General features: G+C 39.9%; 2 protein-coding genes across 2 annotated transcripts; one reads left to right on the forward strand and one right to left on the reverse strand.

Moving 5' to 3' along the window:
• Positions 1–2,140: 2,140 nt before the first annotated feature.
• LOC102780555 (uncharacterized) lies at positions 2,141–8,412 on the reverse strand. The gene is made up of 19 exons (XM_087844374.1): positions 8,327–8,412; positions 8,153–8,261; positions 7,894–8,019; positions 7,053–7,178; positions 6,581–6,772; positions 6,270–6,487; positions 5,908–6,157; positions 5,221–5,320; positions 5,057–5,096; positions 4,899–4,956; positions 4,719–4,792; positions 4,542–4,626; positions 4,378–4,453; positions 4,234–4,301; positions 4,058–4,156; positions 3,509–3,613; positions 3,282–3,434; positions 2,632–2,692; positions 2,141–2,328 (listed from the first exon to the last, which is right to left on the reverse strand). The coding sequence occupies exons 1-19, from the start codon at positions 8,410–8,412 to the stop codon at positions 2,141–2,143; spliced, it is 2,214 nt and encodes a 737-aa protein (XP_087700500.1).
• A 2,621-nt stretch (positions 8,413–11,033) lies between these two features.
• Positions 11,034–16,910, forward strand: edc3 (enhancer of mRNA decapping 3 homolog (S. cerevisiae)). The gene is made up of 7 exons (XM_006782627.3): positions 11,034–11,179; positions 11,405–11,570; positions 11,664–11,890; positions 12,050–12,388; positions 12,474–12,627; positions 13,129–13,346; positions 13,465–16,910. Exons 2-7 carry the CDS (start codon positions 11,407–11,409, stop codon positions 13,797–13,799), a joined length of 1,437 nt encoding a protein of 478 aa, XP_006782690.1. The 5' UTR covers positions 11,034–11,179; positions 11,405–11,406; the 3' UTR covers positions 13,800–16,910.
• The last annotated feature ends 109 nt before the right edge of the window (positions 16,911–17,019 follow it).

The following is a 17,019-nucleotide window of genomic DNA, read 5'->3' on the forward strand; positions in this document are numbered from 1 at the left end:
TATATATATATATATATATATATATATATATATATATATATATATATATATACATATATATATGTGTGTGTGTGTATATATATATATACACACATATGGGTAGAACTAACTTTTTTCTTTCAGGGTAGAGGTAAAGTAATTCCCTATGTTTGCTTTTAATGTTTAAGGGATTAAATGATGTCTTACAGGACCAGAGTGCATCAGGAGATCATCCCTTTTTTAATGACATTGTGGTTTAATCCTTCGCTATTCACAATCCTCAGGAAACATTCCAATCTCCACTGGTACTCTTATCTGTCAGGTCTAATCTTTGTATGCATTAGTCTGTCAAGGCATTATTTTTTTTATTTTTCTATTGCATGCAAACTCATCCTGTATAAAGATCCAAGTGATTTCATGATATCAGTTTCCTGCACAATATGTCGCATAAGCATGACTCAGATAATCTCTTTATTGTATCTCAGAACCTGAAAGTACTTGTTCGTGAATAATAAGAGGCAGTATAGTGAATGAACTTATATACTGTATATGCAAAGTTAGATGTGGTGCAAGTGCAGTGTAAATTCCAGCTAAAAATCTAAATTAAAAAATGTATTTCACTCTTTTTGAACACTTTCACTCTATGCTTTATTTAAGATCTAAATCGTCTAAAAATCTGCTAGTACTTAATGAAAGTTAGACACATTGTGTTTGTGTATATGCATATAGACTACCAGGTGATCAATCTGCACCATGAGGGAGTTTTGATGAGTAGCAGAGAGACTAAAGCAGGGTCCTGTATTGTGTGGAACACTTCTTTCCTGTTTGACCTGCCTCCAGGAGACATCAGTCAGCTGCCCCTCATGCTTGAATTTGTAATAAACCAGGTCATTAATCATCATATACCATGGCAATAGTTTTATTTTTCCTGTATAATAAATGCAACACAATTCAGCGTCCCCTCTCTTGTCTAATGTGGCAGAATGCAGTCCTTTCAGAAGCCAGAGTTGTTGGCCGAGTCTTCGTTGGAGCAGAGGCTGCTGATGCAGGACGTACTCATTGGAGAGACATGTGCAGCCAGCATGTGGAGCAGGCACGATGGCACACTATTCAACCTGAAACCGCAATAGAATAAGGCTGTTTGATGACGAATGGAGCGGATTTACTGTTGAGCTCTTTGGGCAACAAAAATGGTCAGACATGAAGCGCGTATGGATAGAGTCAACTTGTGATCTAGTGCACCTCAAGGTGCTGTCTACACTCAAGATGATACACACCCTCCCAATCTGGCAGCTTACTTGGACCTCAAAAATTTCCATCTATGGCATCCCAGTGGAGCTGCCCCCAGCACTGCTGCTGTTTCAGGTCCTCCACCACCTCACTGTCAAAATGGAGACTTAAGGAGGTGTTATTAACTCATCAGCTCTGACAGATGTTTGAAAGGAGTGATGAGCTTGCAGCCAAACTCTGTATCCTGGAGTTGTCTGACTGAATTGTTGTTTAGGTATATGAAATGCCTGTGTTCAGTGAAACTCTGAGAAATCAGTTCTTTCAATGTGGCCTTATTTCAGCATATCAGTCACTACATTCTTCTATGCAAAATGTAGAAAGTTGCTTTTAGTGTATGTTTCTGTAAAGCAAAGCCCAGAATAAACCTTTTAATTGTGCAGTCTTGTATCCATTTGGTTTCTATACCCAAAACATTTTAACTGAACACTATAGTCTTTACAATACAGATGTATTTGGTCCTTGTCACTAAAAATCTTTCTGCCATCTGGCATGATGTGTGAGTACATATTCACCGTCATTTTACAGTTCTTTAAATATTTCTTTAAAGTATCTTAACCTCTTAAGCCCCAAGCCTACCCGATCTCCTGCTTTTTGCCCCCGTATCAGGGGGCGTTGGGGCTTAAGAGGTTAAAGGATGTAAAAATAATAATAATGATGGTGATGAGTCATCTCATGTCATATAAATAAAAAGACACACAGATTTGCCTAAAGAATACTGGAGTGATTTTATCAGCTAAAAATGCTAAAATTATTGCTGCTATGGTTCCGCTTAATGATTTTCTGTAACAACGATACAATAAAATATTTGAATGGAACAATCATTTTCTGTGAAGCAACAGGAATTTAGCTGGTTGGAGTCTTCACAAATACGTCATTTAACCGCTCCCTCCTCTTCATCAGGGCTACAGATGTGTACAAGCTCAGCCAGGAATACTCCATCAGGATAAAGGGGAAGTGTCCTCGTCCACTCTGGGCCATATTCATCTGAACACTGAGAAGACTTATCTGAGAGCTTTTTGGGGGGCCTACGGTCCCAGATTGACCTCTTTGACCTTAAGGCTTGACAAAAAGAAAAGACGGAGAAAATTTTAATTTCCAAACTTCAAATCCAACAAACAGACTAGAAATACAGAATACAGAACTCAAACATAGAGGCAGAAGGTGAATTCATTTAAACTAGAGACTTCTCCACCAATGACTATTTTTGTGCCTGTTTAAAAAAAAAAATTCCATGTAATTATTCATGGAAATTTGTGGACATGTCCCTGTTTGGGATGAGTACATCCTAAGACTTGAAACACAACACAGCCATGCAGACATATTTCTACCCTACACATTACACTGATCCTAGCACAGCTTCACCTTGCAGCAGACTGTCATTTTTTGCCTTCAGATTGTTGATTTCTGCAGTCATAGCTGAGATCTGATGAGGAGAGGAACAGTTTCAAACCTCTGACTTTGTTTCCTTTTGCAGGTGCGCATTGGCCATATTAATGCGCTATTTTATGATTTTAATCCTTTTTCTAAAAAATGTTCAGAAAAGTTGGTCAAAGATCTTCACATGGAAACACACTGTAACTCATTCCTATCCTTTCATGGTTGACTTCACTGTGTTTCTACTGAATGGTTAGCTCCTTTGCTTTATATCCGATTATTTACCAAGTACAAGGAGTCATATTTGAGATTATGGCGGAAATGTTTTTTTCCACGTACCATTTAAGCAGCTATGCAGTCAGAACGACAGCCCTGCTCTTTGATTAAAGTAGAAGCTGGGATTAGTGCTCTCTGCACATATGCGTGTATATATGTAATGAAAGTGAGGGCGGTTCCGAATTTCACAGTATAATCTGCGTGTCACGATAATGCCACTAATGATATTAAGTCGAATCAGTTGCCGATGATATATATCCCTACAATATATATACTGTATGTTCTTTTTATTCTTTTAGTTGGATTTTATAATTTTTTGAACTTGGTAATGCTTTCTGCAGTTGAACATTAAGTTTAATAACCTGCTGTTTCTGATCAAGGAGGTTTTCATCATGGGTCTCCTCTCCTGCCTCTCCCTCCTCCTCTGCTGGACAGCCGTTAATCTCCTCTTCATCCTCCTCAAACACTGGCATCAAACCCGAGGCTTGTTGCCAGTTTCTCCTGTCCACTGCAGCCTGAGAGAAAGTCACAAACACTTTTTGGCCAGGATCATTGTGTTTTTCAGCTTTAAATGGCTGAGGATTCTTACCCTAACACGTTTAACTGTGGGTGTCCAGTCTTGAGGTGAAGAGGCTCCATTGCTGTCACCCTGCTGGGCCTCCTTTCCCTCTCGTTCTTTAAATAAACTCTTTAACTACAGATATAATAGAAAAATAGCAGTTACTCAGGCTTGTTGTAAACTACCGCAGGTGTAAAACAAAACTGGCCACACTAGCAACTCCCTGAATGCTGGGACTAGCGCTATCAACATGCTAACATGCTAACACTAGTTAGAATGTACAAACTTTGTATGTAGCTGAAGCTGCAGGGAATACTGTTGTTGTTTATTAAATTAAGTACTTGACATGTTAATCATATTAGCATCTGATTCAAAATTTATTGAGATGTTTCACTGACACCCACAAGTCCAAACTTGTTGCAGGCTTTATCCTGAAATTCTGTGCAAAATCCTACGGCTCCCCTACCAATTAATATCAATTAGATTGTATTTCAGTGAAAAGTTAATAACTAGACTCATTAACAATGCCACTCTGGAGCCATAGTGCTAACTTGGATCAGGACTAGGATCATACACTACCTGCTCAGTGACCAGTCTCCTTTGCTGCTCTGTGTCTACATTAAGCGGACAGACCGTTTTGCCCCTTTGGCCTTGGACAGAAGGTTTCCCATCTTCAACCTGTGGGCAAGATTTGCCTCATTTGTTACATTTACAAAGACAGGTGACTTTTAATACATTCCATTTATGGACTTGACCTCATAAAACTGCCTCTGGGTTTGAAGCTTCGAGCTTGGGAGGATTTGGTTCACCTTCCCTGGAATCTCTAAAAACATCAGGAAGTCGTTTCAGAACTCAGCAAGGTAAATCAGTGCATTGAATCCTGGCAGGCTGGCTCATACCCTCTGAGTCACAAATGAAGATGTCTGTTAGAAGGCTTCCCTGATCTTGGCCATCTTCAGGAACCTTTTTCATGAGCTAAGGGGAGGAAATAAGAACATAGTCTTCGGGTTATGAGTGGTTAAATGTGTTGATTTATAGTATGATCAGGTTGTAGTGACACTACCTTGAGCTCCAGGGCAGAAATCTTGATTTTAGCCTCATTTTTTTCCATCTCTCTCAGCCTTTCTAGAGTCTTTAAAGCATGTTCTCTAAGACAGTGCACATAGTCATCTGTTACACAGTCATTTTCAGAGTCTACAACAATATGTCACACATAAGTTTAAGAAGGAAGAATGCCTACTTTTCACTCAGTTCATTCTCTTTGTCGGCAAGTTTTTGCTTCAGTCTTTGAACCTCACTGCTTTGGATGCTGACCTGTACGTAAATTACAAAAGACAACATCATCTTCTCGTCACAGTTCCCCTCACCTTCCATTAGGGTGTCGAAAATGCACATAAGTGAGGCAGGAATATTTTGTTACCTGAAGGGATTTGTTTGGGTGGCTCTCAGAGTCCCATAACAAAGAGGATTCTGATAAGCTGGGAAAAAAACAGTTATGATGAAGCTCACAAAATTTCATTTCAAGCACTTTCCTGACATTGTGTTTTGAAAATGGAAATCTCATCAAAATCTACTTACCATGTCTCTGTCCCTTTCTCTGGAATCTGGCGCCCTTCACCTGCAAATACAACGCCCCCTTGTGTCAGAGAATTCTCTAATACTGGATAACTGCAAAATACCTGATCTGTATTCTTCGTCTGGAATATTTTCACTTGACACAGATTACTCCGAAGTGAGCTCACCTTTACCTTTGTCCTTATCTCTGTGAAGACGTGCCTGGCTCCTGCTCCTTTCCAGCTCCGGCTTTTCAAGCTCATCCCTGAGCAGCGAGTCACATCCTTCCTGAATGTCACAGGTGTTCAGTTATATCATCTACAGCTACAGGTTTCTATTCAGAGGCACACTGCCCTCTTTGTGCTGCTTCGGATTTAGATCTTTTTTCTCTAACTGGAAAAATATTATCAAAATGTTTGATGTTTGTTATACATGGCAATTCCTTTTTTTAGCCTCAGCAGTATTTTATTTTAAACACTTGGATAAATGCACTTATTAAAAATGATCTCTCTTCACAAAAACAGTGTGAAGTATAAGTAAACAAAATAATTTTGTTTACTTATACTTCACTTGGATCTTCCACTGCACAGAATTAAGTGTTCTGACATCAGAAGGCGGTGTTTACAGTCATCTGCCAAAGAGGAAAACTTTCTTTGCACTTATTCCAGACATGTGTGATTGTGAGACATGACATATTAGCCTGGAAGTTAGTCATGGTCCAGGAACTTATCCAAGTACCTATGGAAAATATCAAGGTCTCATACACTGGGAAAAGACTTTAGTACAGTAGTAGTGTCTGAAAATTATTATTTGGGAGAAGCAGTATATGAGATATACTTGATGTCTTTAAGAGCATGGTAAAAGAATGTTCTTACTTTATTTCTTGAGTTCTTCTTTAACTCCTCTAACTCCTCTTGTGTAGACTGCAGGGTCAAAGCCACCTTTTGCCATTTCTCTGTCCAATGTGAGGCCACAGCCTTCAGTTCCTCGATGGTGTGGACCTTTACCACATCTTGTTTGCGATACTCTTCCTCCCGCTTCTCCTTCTCAAACACCTCATCCTCCAAACGCAGACACTGATTCCTCAGTTTCTGGTTTTCTAATTCCAAGACTTCCACAGATTCCCTGAAGAAATAGTTTGACGTTTATGTAAAGAGAATTGTACTGCACTGCATAGTCAATAACAAATAAAGAAACATCTTCTCATATTAAATAATATGTCTGATCTCCATCTCACCTGTGCTCACAGCACTTTTCCTGCATTTCTTCTAGTCTGCCTTTAATTTCACTCTGCAGTTCCTCTTTTTCTCTGATCAGCTGAGAGCACCGCACCTCCAGATCGGTGACCTGTTTGGTGTTTATGATTTTCTCATCTGTCAGCTCCTGTAGCTCGTGGTGTGATATCTCCAGCCTCTTCTTGATCATTTCAAGCTCTCCTCTTATTTTTTCATTTTCCTGGTGCAATTACAGGAAGGCAATACTTCAATTAAGAACCCTCCTCCCAACTAAAACTTATTAAAAGAATAGCTCCTCAAAAGCTTTTACAACCTCTCTGAGAGCCTGTGAGTCTTCCTTCACCACAACATCTTTCTGCTGCTGTTTGTTGTGAGTCTGCATCTCCAGGACTTGAACCCTGTGGAGAAGATTTGTCTTCTCCTGTAACGCCTCAGTCAGTTTGGACTTTATTTCTTTTATATTGTCCTCCAACTTCAACACTTGAGTTGATAAGATGGCCTTTTCCTGAACAAAATTAGGAAGATAATGTTTTAAATTAATTTTGATCATGTGTGTTGTAAAAACTGGACTTATGGGATTTTGATTGCGCATTGAAGGAAGTTTTAAAAAAACAACAATTTGGTAACATCATGAAACATTTGTCATTTAAAATGGATCACATCTCTTTTCTCCGGAGCACAAACTATACAATGTTAACTGGTCAAAAAAAATTTTGTTTATTGTCAGTTTTATCAGGCTTATGAGTGTGGATGTGCAATGAAATACTGAATTCTGGCAAACTGACCAGGCATGCTTGGCTGATCTTGTTGTTGGCTTCGCTCAGCTCTTTCTGCAGTTCAGAATGATCCTGTGCAGTGTGACTGAGCTTCTTGTCCGTCTCTTCTATTTGACTCAACAGCGTCCTCTGCATCTGGGTGTGCACAGAAACAGAGCGCACACTGAAGAGATAAAAATAGCAACACCGCTGATGCATGATACACGACACACTTTGATGTCACTTATACAAAACTATCTGCGATAACACGAAACCATCAACCGCTGATGATTCTTAGGGAAGGTATTTTCACACAAAACACTCATCTAAATATGACGGTGCACACAAAGAGCCTCCTTTACAGAACTCCCCATCAGCAGCGAACTCCTCCAACAGGACAGTGTGAGTGCCACACCACAAAAACAAGTCAGAACAAGTTCATGTTCACTTGATGTAATAGAAAATGGCCCAATGCACACAGTGTAGCCAGACAAGCGAACTTTTTCTGATTGTGCAGCATTCCAGATACCTTGTTGCAGTGCAGCACAGCTTACTCTGTTCCAGCATCCTGCTCAATCAGGGGAGGCAGAATTTTGGTCAGCCTCCCCTGATACCACACCCTGAACCCATTGCTCCAACCATCCCCTGCAGTTGAGCCACAGACCACACCGTGCCTGGCTTCCAATCTTCCCCAGTACCCACTGAAACAAGCCCATCCAACAGAGGATGGACCCCACAATCCACAAGACCCAAAGGATCCCCCCCAAAAGTTCCACACAGTCAGATATCATTTGGTGAAACAAAACGGAGCAATACAATATATGACATTTGATTGTAGCATTGTGTTAAATTGTAATATTTTTAAATTCACCTCAATAGACGCTCGAAGCTGTTGGAGTGCCTTGTTACGCTCTTCTTCTAGTGTCTTTGCCTTAGTCTCAGCCTCTTTCAGAGCCTCTCTCAACTCCAGCATCTCTGTGTCACCTTTCTGCTTCTCCTGGATTAAAACCATTTGTTAGAAAAAGTGTCATTTAGCAAAGGGGAACAAGGAGTCACACCTTGTTTAGCATGAATCTTTTATAATAATCCAATGGCTTAAACATATGTCTGTTAAAGCCTACTTGACTCACTGGTAATGTTCTGTTGAGCGAGCACGGAGCTCTCTCAGTTGATTGATCGATGCTTCCTCTGTCCAGAGCAGACCTCATTTGTAACAAATCCTTTTCCAGATTTAAGACCCTTGTAAGCAAATATCATGTGAGAATTTTTTCTTCAATTCTTAAATTTTTTTTTCCAGGACTTACTTTTCACAGAGTTCTCTGCACTGTCTGCTTTTTTCATTTTCAGCTGGTACAGCAGCCTTCTTCTCATCCTCTAGGCCCTTCATCATTTGTGGTAGCTGCTATGGGACACATTATTACATGGTGAGAGGATGCTGTGTGCAAGACAGACCAAATACTTATCCAGAGTAGCAATCAATCCAAAACAGCTATGGAGAATGAAAAATTCAACACACTCAAAACAAATAAGGCATATTATGTATTTGGTCCTAGACATTTCAATCAACTTGCCCTGCCAGGCAGCTGTGCAATAGCTGTGTTGTAGCTCAGCATGTCTCTGGTCTTCAGCCAGTCCAGTTTAGACTCAAGTCGCTGGTGAGCCTCCTGCAGCCTGTGCACTACTTCTGTTTGTCTGAAGCTACTTCCATCCCGGGCAGCCCTTAACTCAGCCCCTAATGATCGTGTGGGACTCTCAGGCCCCAGATGGGACAATGATTGCCACCTCCTTAGACCTGGGTCATTTTGCCTGGAGCCACCAGCACTGCTCAATGTTCAGAAACACATAAATTAGCCATATACCAAACTCACTGAAAACTCATATCTCTATATAATATTCCCCCAACCTTGTGCTGACTTTGGACAGAAATCCTGATCCTGATACAGATGCCATACCACACCATGCTGATGTCTAAAAAGAGGTGGGGGAAGCATTTTCTTTTAAATAATTACCTTCTGATTATTCAAGTTCAGAAATATAAAAGGATATCTTGCCTGGCCTGTAAAGCGAGATTTGGTGTCCCACATATCCAGGTCTGCGGGAGAAAATGGACTTGAACCCCTAAACATCCTGTAGCGTCTTCCTATCCAAGTTAATGCTCCTCTCTGTCTGGGAGATGTTACACTCCACACGTCTGCCCACGTGTCAAAGACAGATTTTCACACAAAGATGACAGCTCAACGTGTTGTGGCTATTCATAGATCATGTGTCTTGATATTTGAATTGCTTACTTCATGATCGTCATCTGGTTTTAACACTTTGGGGTTGTTACAGCGTGTTTATGAAATTTGGATAATTCGGTGGTCATTGTTTTTCATGTGTTTTTCATGACACCAGTCTCCATATCTAAATGCATGTATGCCATGTCATCAACTGTATCATGAGAGATAAGAACAGATGTGCATGGTGAAATTTAAACCGACTTCTGCAGATGCACTATTTGACACTTTCTCTTACCTTGATGCAGAAACCCTCTCCTGTGCACTGAGGATGCTCATCTCATCTCATGTAGTATCACGCAGCTTTGATAACACCTTTTTCAGCATACAGCCCTTTAGCGCGTGTATCCATGACAGCCTCTGCACACAGGACTCTGTTGGGTGAGTGTATCACGGATAACACTCCTGGGATAGCCTCTGCATGAGCTCACTTTGCCTGCTGACTTACTTGTTTGTTGACACGAGTTGTCAGGAGCATCTCCCAAACGACCAGCTTTTCCTTGATTAATTATGCGTAACAGTAAATGATTGACTGTGATCGCGCTAAGCACAAAAAGAGAAAACAATGCTTGATATGATTGGTTTTTTCTTTCTTTCTGTATTTAAACTTCAGGGAGCAACATGATGGATAATCTTTGGGCAGTTCTATAAATCAGTGTGAAATATTGCACACAAGTGGCAAAATCCAAATTTGTTTCTCTGCGTTAGCAAGTCAGACCATTATTCAGAAGCACTGCTCTGTTAATGAAAATTTTTCCACCAGCAACAAATATTTAATGACTCAATATTCTACTAACCAAATCTATTTGAATTAGCGGTTTGCCATTTGCAAGTAGGTACTAGAACCCATGCTGAGGTGGGATCACACCAGCTGAGACACTAATCACACCATTTCTGACTCATGAGAAGTCAGACGTCATGACATCTGTATTTTGTACAAAGAAGTACTTGGTACATGTTTGTTTAAAATTATGACCTTCATTTTCTCAGCTACACATTTTTAAAATTGCAGTTCTTCCATCAATACCACAACAATTATGGGAACAAAATACACAAATGGATAAAAAATCTATATACATCTTTGTTTGCTTTTAAAATATTTGTTTCAACTGAAAATCTAGAAGTGAGGTTATACTGAGGTTTATGTGGAAGCTTTGTTTCTGCCACTAAGGGGGGACAGAGTCAAATGTCGACTTATTTGTTACAATCGTGTATCTCAAATTTTTTGACTTCTTTTTAAGTCATTTCTGAGAAAGTCTGAATTTTTAGATACCATAGTCGAAATTTCAAGTTTAGTATCTTAGTTAATGATACTAAACTGAAATTTGGACGTATAGAAGACATTTTTCTATTTTTTTTTTTCAGTGCCTGAAACAAGTTTCCATAATATCCATAAGATGCAGCCACTAAAGGAAATTTGTTTTTGCCATCTGTAAGTCAAAACTACGCTGTTACGTATCGCTATAGTTAAATGAAATAACTGGAAATTTCGAGATACTAAGTATGTCAACATTTTGAAATAATAACCAGAGATTTTGAGATAATGAGTTGAAATTTCGACTTAGCTCTGCCTGACTTTATGTGTGTTTGTGTTTGTGTGTGTGTGTGTGTGTGTGTGTGGGGGGGGGGGGGGGGGGGGGGGGCACAAGCTTCACCACAGATTTCCAGCTGTCTGGTAAAAATTTGTTAAGCTTCGGCTCTTATTTCGAAAAGGTACTTCTTCCGGAAACAGGAAGTGGTATAAACCGTGAAAGCTTGCTCCATTCAAAAAGCTAAGAAGCTAATAGTTGAAGAAGAAACAGTTTTTTTATGAGCACTTAATATCGCAGTTTATTGAGTTGTATTGTTCAGGGGGCTCTTCATCACCGTAACTCCAAAAAGGTAAACAATTTTTTTTCAAGGCGATATTACCTTCATATAAACTTAGCTAAGGTTGATAGCAGGCCGTGGCTAAGCTAGTCACGACTCTAGTAAAACCGAACGACTAGTATTTCTGATGTCCTGATCACAAAGTTAGCTAACAGGATGATCCCTGTCTCTAGAAAGCTTCTCTGACAAGTAATGCTACATAATTAATATTTTCTTTCTTAATAACACGTGCTGCAGAAATGGCCGCGGATTGGTTGGGTAGTTTGGTGTCAATTAACTGTGGACCAACGCTGGGAGTCTACCAGGGAGAAGTATCATCTGTGGACCAGTCCAGCCAAACCATCTCCTTAAGACAGCCTTTCCACAATGGAGTCAAGTGTCCCGTGCCAGAGGTCACATTCAGGTAAGTCTATGCTACTAAATGTTAGCTCATTGTCAACTTTTTAGCTCATCGGTTTTGTTATTTAACGTCATTCTGACTCTTATTTTTTTCCAGTGCCATTGACATAAAAGACCTAAAGATTTTAGATTTTAGATATGATAATAGTCGGACTACCTCTGCTGCACCTGCAAAGGTAACCAGCGCACCGGTTGCAGTCCCAAAGGGTGACCCTAGATCTGTGGAGAAACTGAACTCTCCACAGCACTGCTCTAAAAGTTATGGAGAGCGTCATCTGGACATACCTGGCCAGCCTAAAGGATTCCGTCGAAGACATAACTCCTGTAAGTGCAATGCTGTTAAATTCACTAAAAATGAATTAAAATATTAATCTGTGGCAAAGTGGTTAACTATATATATATATATATATATATATATATATATATATATATATATATATATATATATATATATATATATATATATATATATCATCCCCTCAGGGTCAGCCAGTAATCGAGGGGTAAATCAAGTGACGCCGAAGAAGAATGGGGTAAAGAATGGCCAGATGAAGCAGAGAGATGATGAGTGTTTTGGCGACGGCGTGGAAGATTTCCTGGACACAGACTTTGATTTTGAAGGAAACCTGGCTCTTTTTGACAAAGCAGCAGTTTTCTCAGAGATTGATATATCGGAGCGTCGTAATGGTGCGAGGTCACGTGGCACACCTCAGGAGCAGACTCCTACTCGGTACCGGCATGATGAGAACATCCTGGAGGCCAAACCTGTTGTGTACAGACAGATTACTGTACCGCAGCCTGGGGCCAAAGAATACTGCACCGGCAAGTGTTTTATATTGGAATGAATGAAGTGGAGATGCAGGTAAATCAATTTAAGCCTTATTGATGTTTGCTTTACTTTCCACAGACTCTGGACTTGTTGTACCAAGTATAACCTACGAACTGCACAAGCGTCTGTTGTCTGTTGCTGAGCGCCATGGTCTGTCACTGGAGAGGAGACTGGAAATGACTGGAGTGTGTGCCAGTCAGATGGCACTTACATTACTAGGGGGACCAAACAGGTAAGCAATTATCTAAAATGTGCCTGTGTTGAACTGGCAACATTTAGGAAATGATACTAATATATGGGGATTCTAAATATCACATTATAGTTTGCATCCACATATGTCACATTTGACCCCTAAGGTCACTTTTCAAAATATGTGATGTTTTAAAGAATGTATTACTAAAAATCATCAGTTATGTCAAGTATATTAAAATGGGTTTCTAATTCACTTTGTTCTTTTTAAATATACTTTAAGAAGTTTTTAGTTCTGTGAAAACAGCTGTAAAAACCACAAAATGAATATATACAAAATGCAATACTATTCCCTGGAAAGTAAATACTCCCCAGAGAGTGAGCTGCTTTGGTCGAGGTTTGTGCTCTCAGAGTACTTATTTTTTTCTAAGTTTCTCTCTTGTTTCTATGTATTTCATATTTGTCGCATCAACACGAATTAACCTAGTCATTTTGTTCTTCTAAAGTACTAAATAAAACCTTTGCCTATTCCTACTTCTTCCAGATTCACCCCAAAAAATTTGCACCAGCATCCCACGGTGGCACTGCTGTGTGGCCCTCATGTTCAGGGAGCTCAGGGCATCAGCTGCGGTCGCCACCTGGCCAATCACGAAGTGGAGGTCGTCCTGTTTCTGCCAAACTTTGTCAAAATGCATGACGCCGTGACCAGCGAGGTCACCCTCTTCAACAAAACTGGTGGCAAACAGGTGTCCAGTATCAAAGGTAGGTTTGTTTTGTGGCTTTATTGATCTCTCCCCCTCCAAATACTGTTGGCTTTATTAAAAACAAAAGCGTTGCTAAATACCTTGACATTCTTCTTTTTTCCTCTGTGGCTCCACAGACCTCCCTGACACCCCTGTGGATCTAATCATTAACTGTCTGGACTGTCATGAGAACACATTCCTGATGGATCAGCCTTGGTACTGGGCAGCTGCAGACTGGGCGAATCAGAACAGAGCACCAGTGCTAAGCTTAGATCCCCCTGCAGGCGGCCAGGGGCAGGCAGTTGAAGCCAAATGGTCCCTCTCACTTTGCCTTCCACTCCCCTTAGCTGAAGGGGCTGGCAGGGTCTACCTGTGTGACATAGGAATTCCTCGCCAGGTGTTCCAGGAAGTGGGAATCAAATACCATTCTCCCTTTGGCTGCAAATTTGTCATCCCCTTGCACTCGGCATAACGGGTCAGATGGTCGACATCTCACGTCATGTTGACAGATTAAATCTTTTACCTTCCATGACCGTTTGGGTTTTGGCGCCTTATATTCCGGAGTTAGATCTGTTTTTCCAGTTTATCTGTGAAATTTCTAACTCGGCGTGTGCAAACAGATCTTTTTCCTCATACTGAAGGACCAGTGGTGATGCATCTTACAGTAGCGTAGTAGGATTAAGTGCATATAGATAGGGGGAAAAATGTAAGCATTTCTGAAAATACAGACTTTTGGAGGGTATAGCAAGCAGTTTAATAAGATTGCTAATAAGTCTTGTTAATTCATAATGATAACCAAAGTGTCAAAGAATGCAACATTAGAGCCGTTTCAAAGAGGGAATACAGGAGAACAGTGCAGGTTTCTTCGACTTTTTATGTTAAAGTTTCTCTTGCTGTCAGTTCAAACATAAATATGGTGTCATGCACGCCATATCTGCAATATGTGCACAGCACTTGTGGCAAAGATCATTGTCAGCGTTGTGTCAAACAAAGTCTAACCACATTTAGTTCTCCGTGCTGTAGTCACGAAGAACACAGCATCTGGTTGTCTTTGTGTATGTGCTGCAGAGAAGAGCGTCTGCTTTAGCCCTCACACATACTCAGAGCTCCTGGTTCTGGATTGTGAAAATCTAAAAGTGTACTATAGGCTTCATCTTATTGTACAATACATGCAGTGTCAGTGGCATAAAATGTTACGTCATGTTTTTGCTGTTTAGGGCTATCTTTTGTGAGCTCTCAAAAGGCATGAGACGTGCAGTCATAATCCTCTTCACACTTGTCTGTTATAACAACTGCATACATTCAGACTTGCGCCATGTTGAAAGTATGATATGTAAATGTTAGTCTGTTTTAGATTGCCGCAGGGACTTTTATGAGTGTGTGACTGTGTGCTTGTTCAGACATGAAGTTGACACATTAAGATGCTGACAGCTTAATGGCTGTAGGGGGCTTTAATGTTCAGATTTAAAGTGAGTAGGACAATCACTGATTTAAAACAGGAAAGTTCTGAAAGTCATGGCAATCTAACTTTCTTTCAAAGCACTCCAGTGATTAGACGCAGATCCATCTCGGTTTACACGCATGAACAGTTTTCACACGTATTGGGATCTGACGGCTTACAGTTAAGCTTGCGCTGGTCTTTCCATTGCTGCCTGCAGTACTTTGCCACATTCTGTCACTGTTATGTAATGCTTTGGTGGGAATTAAGCTTGTAATATTTGTCCTAAATATAACAATGTGTTCAAATACAAGAGCAGCAGATTACAACAGCTTTTTTGTTTCTTCTGCAAATTGTATTGTGATGATAAGGGCTCTGGAAACAAGACATGGCATGTAAGATAGCTGCAGTCGTACCTTTTCATGATAATTTAAGGGGAAATAAGTTTATTAAACTTTGGTACAGTTATGGGATGAAGGGCTTTACTGTTGTTTGAAAGGCCCAAAGTTCTATTTGTACAATTCATGCAAAATCTTTATTGCCTCATCGAATGCCAACTAGAGTTTAGATTTGTTAAATATATTTTTCATACAGCGTCTGTTGTCTTTCAGCCATTACTGTATTATGGAGAAAATATTCAGTAGACTGCAGACTAAGTACTGATACCATATTCTCTCACAGTGAACATTCAAGTCTGCTAATTCTTGGCAATGTTGGGTTGCTATTGCCTGTTTAGCTTGGTAGTACAGATTGGATTCAAAAGCCAACTTTGCTTTACACAATCAAAACTGGTGCATACTTGATGAGGTCAAAGCGATTGCACAACTTGGGCAAGTTTTTGCAGTATTGCATGTTTCATATGCAGAAGTTAATAGAAGTCTGTCAAAGAGGAGCCCGAAGTGACACAATTATAAGTAACACTTTGGGTAAAATAAGTCCGACTGAACAGGTTGGAGTGATGATTTTTTTTTTCTTTTTTTTTTTTTAAACCAAATGTTACTTTCTGTGTGGTGGGATTCAAATGTATTTCAATTAATTTGTGCTGATGCAGCATCCTGCACTTGAATACTTTCTAGGAACCAATAAAATTGGCTTAAAAAAGAACTCCAGGATTGGGCAATCGTGGAAATCACAAAATATTCTTGTTTCTTGTGTCCACGCTTTTATTTCAGGACATTAAGCTGATATTTAACAATCCACTAAATCACAAACTGTGAAGTTCACGTGCAGCTGCTTTTTTTCCCCTTTGATGCCTTGATGGAGGCATGTCTACTCAGATCTTTCAAGCAATGAATGTAACCATTTGCTGCTTGTGAAATACCACATTGATTTGAAATGTGTCCAGAAGTGTATTACAATCTGTGTCGGATCTGCATAGCTGTTCTCTAACATGCCCTTATTTGGAGTTGTATTGTGTATTCTTTGAAATAGGTGTAAGAAAGGCTAAATTTAAGCAGTCCACACCATCTGAGGATTTTTTTTTTTTCAAAGTCATTGTAATTGTTTCTTTTGTGTAAATGAATCTGCACAGACTTCATGTACCGATTTGCCGAAAGTTACTTTCATACTTAAGGATTTTGTCCTTTCGCTAACATTCCTCTGACTGCGCGTGTTATGTCACATCTGTTGAGACAAGTCTGGCTTGGAAACGTCATCAGCCAGCGTTGCTGAATGTGAATAAAATGAGTTTAGTTCGTCTTTGGCCACTAGGGGGCAGTAAATAAAAGATTTATGGTGGTTCCCTTTTGTTCTGCTGTAATGACAACTTTGTGTACTTAACACTATTTTCTGATCAACGGCAACAAAGAAAGGATTGTATATCAATAAAATGTGAACAGTCGAAGAACTTGGATCAGTCTGACTTTTTACAGGAAATATGTTTGTGCAAGTCTTTTTTTTTTTTGCAGCAGATGGGGATTCCCTCCTCTCCCTGCACCCCCATTTTTCTTTTCTTTTTAATCATTTATATGTCTTAAGTGTTAAGAGCAGACATGCATATTAACTCGAGAAATATATAGACACGTAACTTTGCAACACAGGATTTGTTTTTTTGGTGAGTTCCATTTGAAGCCTCATGTGCAAAGTGCTGCTCAGTCTTAATATGTCACATCTGCAGGTTGAACCAATTAAATGAAAACAACTGCACCCACGCTGTCCCTGTATCTTTGTTTCTTGTTATTATTGCCTCATCGATGATCAAATTCCTTCACCGAATTGACTGAGACATATCCTGTGGGGACTTATTTTTAGTTGT

The sequence above is a fragment of the Neolamprologus brichardi genome, chromosome 7 (genome assembly GCF_056152115.1).
Source record: "Neolamprologus brichardi isolate AB-2024 chromosome 7, ASM5615211v1, whole genome shotgun sequence".
Taxonomy (NCBI): domain Eukaryota; kingdom Metazoa; phylum Chordata; class Actinopteri; order Cichliformes; family Cichlidae; genus Neolamprologus; species Neolamprologus brichardi.

Coding starts and splice junctions, on each gene's coding strand:
- LOC102780555 (XM_087844374.1), bottom strand. CDS start 8,412: ATGATGAAGGGCCTAGAGGATGAGAAGAAGGCTGCTGTACCAGCTGAA. Junction 8,020..8,152: donor CGCTCAACAGAACATTACCA/GTGAGTCAAGTA, acceptor GTTTTAATCCAG/GAGAAGCAGAAAGGTGACAC. Junction 2,693..3,281: donor TCCTTGATCAGAAACAGCAG/GTTATTAAACTT, acceptor TCTCCTCATCAG/ATCTCAGCTATGACTGCAGA.
- edc3 (XM_006782627.3), top strand. CDS start 11,407: ATGGCCGCGGATTGGTTGGGTAGTTTGGTGTCAATTAACTGTGGACCA. Junction 11,571..11,663: donor GTGCCAGAGGTCACATTCAG/GTAAGTCTATGC, acceptor ATTTTTTTCCAG/TGCCATTGACATAAAAGACC. Junction 12,628..13,128: donor TTACTAGGGGGACCAAACAG/GTAAGCAATTAT, acceptor TACTTCTTCCAG/ATTCACCCCAAAAAATTTGC.